Source organism: Medicago sativa, chromosome 4, assembly GCF_051527215.1.
Source record: "Medicago sativa cultivar Bolivia chromosome 4, Bolivia_mono, whole genome shotgun sequence".
Lineage (NCBI taxonomy): Eukaryota > Viridiplantae > Streptophyta > Magnoliopsida > Fabales > Fabaceae > Medicago > Medicago sativa.
The window spans coordinates 79,493,767-79,499,485 of NC_140752.1; the positions used below are offsets into that span (position 1 = coordinate 79,493,767).

Here is a 5,719-nt window from a genome sequence, read left to right on the forward strand (position 1 = left end):
AAATCAGTTCTGATTCTAGTGAATTATTGAGCTTAACTCAATATAATTTTTTTATTAACAGAAAAAAGAAGGCTAGAACAATATCTTCATCTTCTCTTTATTAACTTATTTAAAAGGGATATTATTTATGCGGTCATCCACCATTCTTTTAGTACACTAACACATAACACATATAGATTATTTTTGTCAATGACACCGTATAACAAATATAATATAAATTATTATTTTTTACTCTTAGTTCTTTTTGATGAATTTTTTTTTTCAATTTTATAAATATTATCAATGATATAACATCCTTATAAAAAAGTTGTTTAGATATACTAAAATCCTCTTTCACCTTTATATATTTCTTTTTTGAAGAATTTCTCTAAATATTTATTTCTTTTTTTGAAGAATTTCTCTAAATATTTAATTTGTTCATATATCCTTTTTTTTAATTGTTTTAGTACTTTATCAAAACAAACATTAGGTGAAATAGTATAAATAAAGAATGAAAAATTCGCTACAAAAATTAAAAAATAAAGAATGAAAAGATATATACTTAAGCATAAAAATATCATATTTTAGTTCCCCACCATCTCTCCCTTTGTGGAAAATATTACTAAGCGCAGAATTTTTCCACCCACTTCTTAGTAGCACGCCGATTTGATTTTTCTCTTCCTCGGTGAAGCCCTCATGTCATGACTCTTGAGGTTAATTATTTATTCCTTTTACGTCATTCTTCAAATTATTATAATTCATTTATATAGTCAATGGATTCAATCATAACATTTTCTGCATTATCACTATCAATTATTATCATTTGATTTTGAAGTTAACATTTTTTTTATTATTATATAGTTTTTGATTAGTTTAATCTGTGTGTGATTTCAAGGTATTTACGGAAGGTGGTGTTTGACTTTGTTGCTAAGAAACAACCTGTTAGTTGTGGAGGTTACGGAAGGTCAAGTCTTTTGATTCAATTTATTCATCAAAATATATGTTTTTGTTACATCTACAAAAACACTTCATGTTTGTTGTCTTTTAATTTTCATTTTCTGGTGAATGGAATTGGATCTATTGTCTTTGATCAATTTATTTTTGCCTGTTTTTGATTGGTTTGAAAGTTTCTCTCATATTATGTGGGAAAAGTTTCATTTTTTATGATTTGAATTTTGTGTCCACCTAGTGTTTGTTGATGGGTCTGAACAAATTTGGTACTTGTCAAGAACATTGTTTGAGAATTGAGGATTACCCTTTTGGTTCTGAGTCTTGTTCTTAGAGAGTGGATTGATTAAGTGTCGTTTTTTATTTATTGCTGCAAGTTTTTTCTTTTGGGAGTTTTGTTCTGATAAGATGGATGAAACTAGTAATTCTTGGTTAAGAAGGACAAAATTCTCTCACACGGTTTGTCACCGATTGGATTATACGAGAATGGGCTCTTTCATTATTCAGCAAGATGCAGTGCTGAATTCGGGTCTGAAATCGAGGACAGGATCATTAACTTCATCAGCATCAGCACCAGCTTCAGCAACAGCAGCATCGGCACCAGCTTCAGCAACAGCAGCATCAGCACCTCCTGTTGTTTCTAAGGTTTCAAAGGTTCAGAAACATCCTTTAACAAATAAGCAGAGATCTTTGTCTCCTTTGCCTGAAACCTCTCTCTCTCAAACCTTTAAGGAAGCCAAGCATGAACAGAAGAGGTTCTCGACTCCTGGTCCAAGAAGGAAAGAGCAGGATACAAGAATCATGGGGAAACTACTGAACAAGGACTCTCAAGTTTCCAAATCTAAATCGCCGCAAAAAAGTCCAATTAGGCACTTTTCATCGATGAGATTCAGTGACAAGTCGAAGAACCGAAAGGACTTGGGATGGACAAAGTATTTTGATCACGGTGGAGGAAAGGTTACCGCAGTCGAAACGGCTGAGGAATGGAATGTTGACCTCTCTAAGCTCTTTGTTGGTCTTAGGTTTGCTTATGGGGCTCACAGTAGGCTTTACCATGGTATGTATGAGGAGGAACCTGTTGCTGTCAAAATAATCAGGGTACCAGATGATGACGAAAACGGAACAATGGCTGCTACATTAGAGAAACAATTCATCACAGAAGTCACACTTTTATCTCGCCTTCACCATCAAAATGTTCTTAAGGTAATCGAATCAAACCCTTTCTCTTTTTTTGTGTAGGCTATTTATTTGCTGTAGAAATAAAAATTAGATGAAGTACACTACCTGCTTGTTCTTATTGTTATTTTCAAGTTTTTTTCACCTCAACCATGATAAGGTTGGCCAAAACTTAATACACATGTCATAATTTTTATCAAAGAACATCACTACAAGCATTTAAAAAGTTTTGTCTTAAGCTTGGTGCGGAACTACTTATTCATGGCATAGTGTAGAATACTTTGTAATAATTATTGGACTTGATTCCTTAGCTTTGTTAAAATAATCGACTGTAAAAACAAAGATACTATTATGTACAGCCTTTGTTGTATATTTTGGTCTAATTATGCAGTTCATATTTCACATCATGTTGAGAAATCTACTATAACAAGGAAGGTATTTTATACATAATTTCTCATATATCTTGATCTGATTGCGCAGTTCGTAGCAGCATGCAGAAAGCCACCTGTTTATTGTGTTATCACAGAATATCTATCGGAAGGTTCATTGAGAGCATATTTGCATAAGTTGGAGGGGAAAACCATTTCTCTGCAGAAGCTAATTGCTTTTTCTCTGGATATTGCTCGTGGAATGGAATATATACACTCTCAAGGTGTCATTCATCGAGACCTTAAACCAGAGAATGTTCTCATTAATGGGGACTCTCATCTTAAAATTGCTGATTTTGGCATTGCTTGTGAGGAAGCATACTGCGACTTACTTGCTGATGACCCTGGTACTTACCGCTGGATGGCACCTGAGATGATCAGACGAAAGTCCTATGGGAGAAAGGTTGATGTGTATAGTTTTGGGCTTATCTTATGGGAAATGCTCACCGGTACAATACCATACGAGGATATGACTCCCATCCAGGCTGCTTTTGCTGTCGTAAATAAGGTATGTTCCTTTGCAATTAAGTCATGTGAATTTGCCATATGAATAGTGAAATCTCATTAATATTTATAACACTATTCTTCATTGCCAGTCAAAGCATTCTTTATAAAACTTACCAGTTTCTTTTGTGCAAAATGCATTGAAAACGTCCACAGCCTTTTTTTAGACATAACTCCATTGAAAAAAATGCTAGTTCATAACCATTTGATGTCATGAAAGAATGTATTTTATAGCAAAATCAAATGCTGTTTTGAGATTTAGCCAAATCCCTGGTGAGATATCTTCATTCCTTTGAAAACAACGCTGGAGTGATAGAATACTGAATAAATTTATAACTCCATACTTGGCATGTATGTATCAACTGATTGAGAAAGAAAAACAATTGTTTGTATAAGTTTATAAAAATTGTTTCTTAAACTAACATGAATTGGTTTATTTGAAATTTTTACTCTTTTTTCCTCGAGTGATGTAGCATTGTTGCTGATAGATTACCAAGAATGAAACTTAATGAATTCTTATGATCGTCAAATATCAGTAATTGTGGGAAAGGTTTAGCTGTTGAACGGTTCATGCCATTTCATTTTTCATTGGCAGTTTACGCATCTTCGTTTTTTGGATAAAAGGAGGGCCTAAACCCAAATTATGCATCTTATTTTGAATAAAAGTTGAAGTTTTTCAGCCATCTATATTATTTTTTTCTTTTGAAATTAAAATGACCCGTTTATGTTTACTTATGCAATTTTAATACTCTTGTGATGTGGTATTCAGAATTCAAGGCCTATTATTCCTTCAAACTGCCCACCAGCTATGCGAGCTTTAATTGAGCAATGTTGGTCCTTGAATCCGGACAAAAGGCCTGATTTCTGGCAGGTTGTTAAGGTGTTGGAACAATTTGAATCTTCGCTTGCTCGTGATGGAACATTGACCCTGCTACAAAACCCTTGTGGCCAAGATCATAAAAAAGGGCTTCTTCATTGGATTCAAAAGCTTAGTCATGCACATCATAGTAGTGGTCCTGTGCCTAAACCAAAATTTACATGAATCTTCTGAGTGTCCTGACTTTTGTAGTACACTAGGTCCATTGTAATTAATATTGAATGGTTTAAATACCAACCCCCTGCAGAAAAAGGTTGTTATAGGTGCAGTCTTTAGTTCTCTTTATAACATTCATATGAGAGTAAAAATGATATGTAGGCCTTGTACATTGAGGTGAAAGCATATTTTATTTTCTCGGTCATGCAAATAACTTACGACAAAGTTATTGCGCTGTGCCGGTAGTAGTAGTTCTTTTTGGGGCAATAGTTATCTGTTTTTATGTTATACAAGCCTATATGGTACTTTACCTTTTATACAGTTTAAGTTTTAATTCTATATTTGTAATGTTACATTCTTTTTATCTGATGCAATGACTGTTGTATTATTGTATACTCAACCCGTGACAGTTAGTTCATAACTGCTTATTTTGCTTTTTTAGTAGCAATCTATCAGAATGGCATAATCAACAATAACATCGATGTAAGACTAAGGTTTAGTTAAGGTTCATGGGTATTAAAGTAATTGGAGGATAATTGACCATGATTAATGCTTTATATTTTTATACTTTTTGAATGTTATGCATGTGACATTAAAGTTAATATTACTGGATTTTTCACTTTTGGGATATGCAGTGTACTTTGCCTCCAAGTTCCAACTACTTGTGGATTCAACCAACATGACAATAAGCTACTATTCTGTTAATCAATGCTAAAATATCATAAAATTCATTAGTTGGTTGTTGTTTTTTTGTTAAACTTTGTGAACGAGTCACATTCATTACGCTTTCCCTTTCACTATAAAGTGCCTGTAAGTGCCTGTATATGTTGTGATGGTATTGGTTTTAAACACTTTTACATGCTTGAGTTAAGTATGTGCAATGAATCTGCATGAGGTTGCATGTGACTTCCAAAATTCTTTCGGATAAAAAGATTTTCGACCAAAATATCATGTAAAGAAAACGAGCTGCTATGTATAATGTTTTATATGAATCTGTTGAAATAAAATTAGATAAAGTGCTCTACATGCTTGTTCTTATCATGTTATTTTTCAAGTTTTCTCACCTCAACTATGATAAGGACATAAGGTTGGCCAAAACATAATACACATGTGTGAGATGTCATGATTTTTATTGAAGAACATCGCCATAAGCATTTCAAATTTTTTGTCTTAAGCTATGTGCGCAACTATTTGTTATTCTTGTTTAATACAATTGGCATAGTATACAATATTTTGTAATAATTATTGGACTTATTATTTAGTTTTGATGAAATAATCAGCGATAAAAATGTGGATATTATTCTGTACATCCTTTGTTGTATATTTTAGTCTAATTATGCGGTTCATACTTCACATCATGTAGGGAAATTTACTATTATAAGGAAGGTGTTTTATAAACGATTTCTCATACATCTTGATCTGATTGTGCAGTTTGTAGCAGCATGCAGAAAACCATCTGTTTATTGTGTTATCACAGAATATCTATCGGAAGGTTCGTTTAGGGCATATATATTTGCACAAGCTGGATATTCCATTAGCTATTGTTAAGTATGATTTCTTTGTACTTATTTCTTTACACTATATTCATAGGTTGGATCGAAGAAAATCTTACCTAGACATAGCCTTCCTTGCATAGCGGGTCTCAAGCCTG

The 5,719-nt window shown here is 33.1% G+C and overlaps 1 protein-coding gene across 1 annotated transcript; it reads left to right on the plus strand.

The window, feature by feature from the left end:
- Window positions 1–573: 573 nt before the first annotated feature.
- On the plus strand, window positions 574–4,454 carry LOC146932359 (serine/threonine/tyrosine-protein kinase HT1-like). Its single transcript, XM_085704017.1, has 4 exons — window positions 574–692; window positions 875–2,130; window positions 2,584–3,039; window positions 3,805–4,454. Exons 2-4 carry the CDS (start codon window positions 1,336–1,338, stop codon window positions 4,075–4,077), a joined length of 1,524 nt encoding a protein of 507 aa, XP_085560143.1. The 5' UTR covers window positions 574–692; window positions 875–1,335; the 3' UTR covers window positions 4,078–4,454.
- Window positions 4,455–5,719: the final 1,265 nt, after the last annotated feature.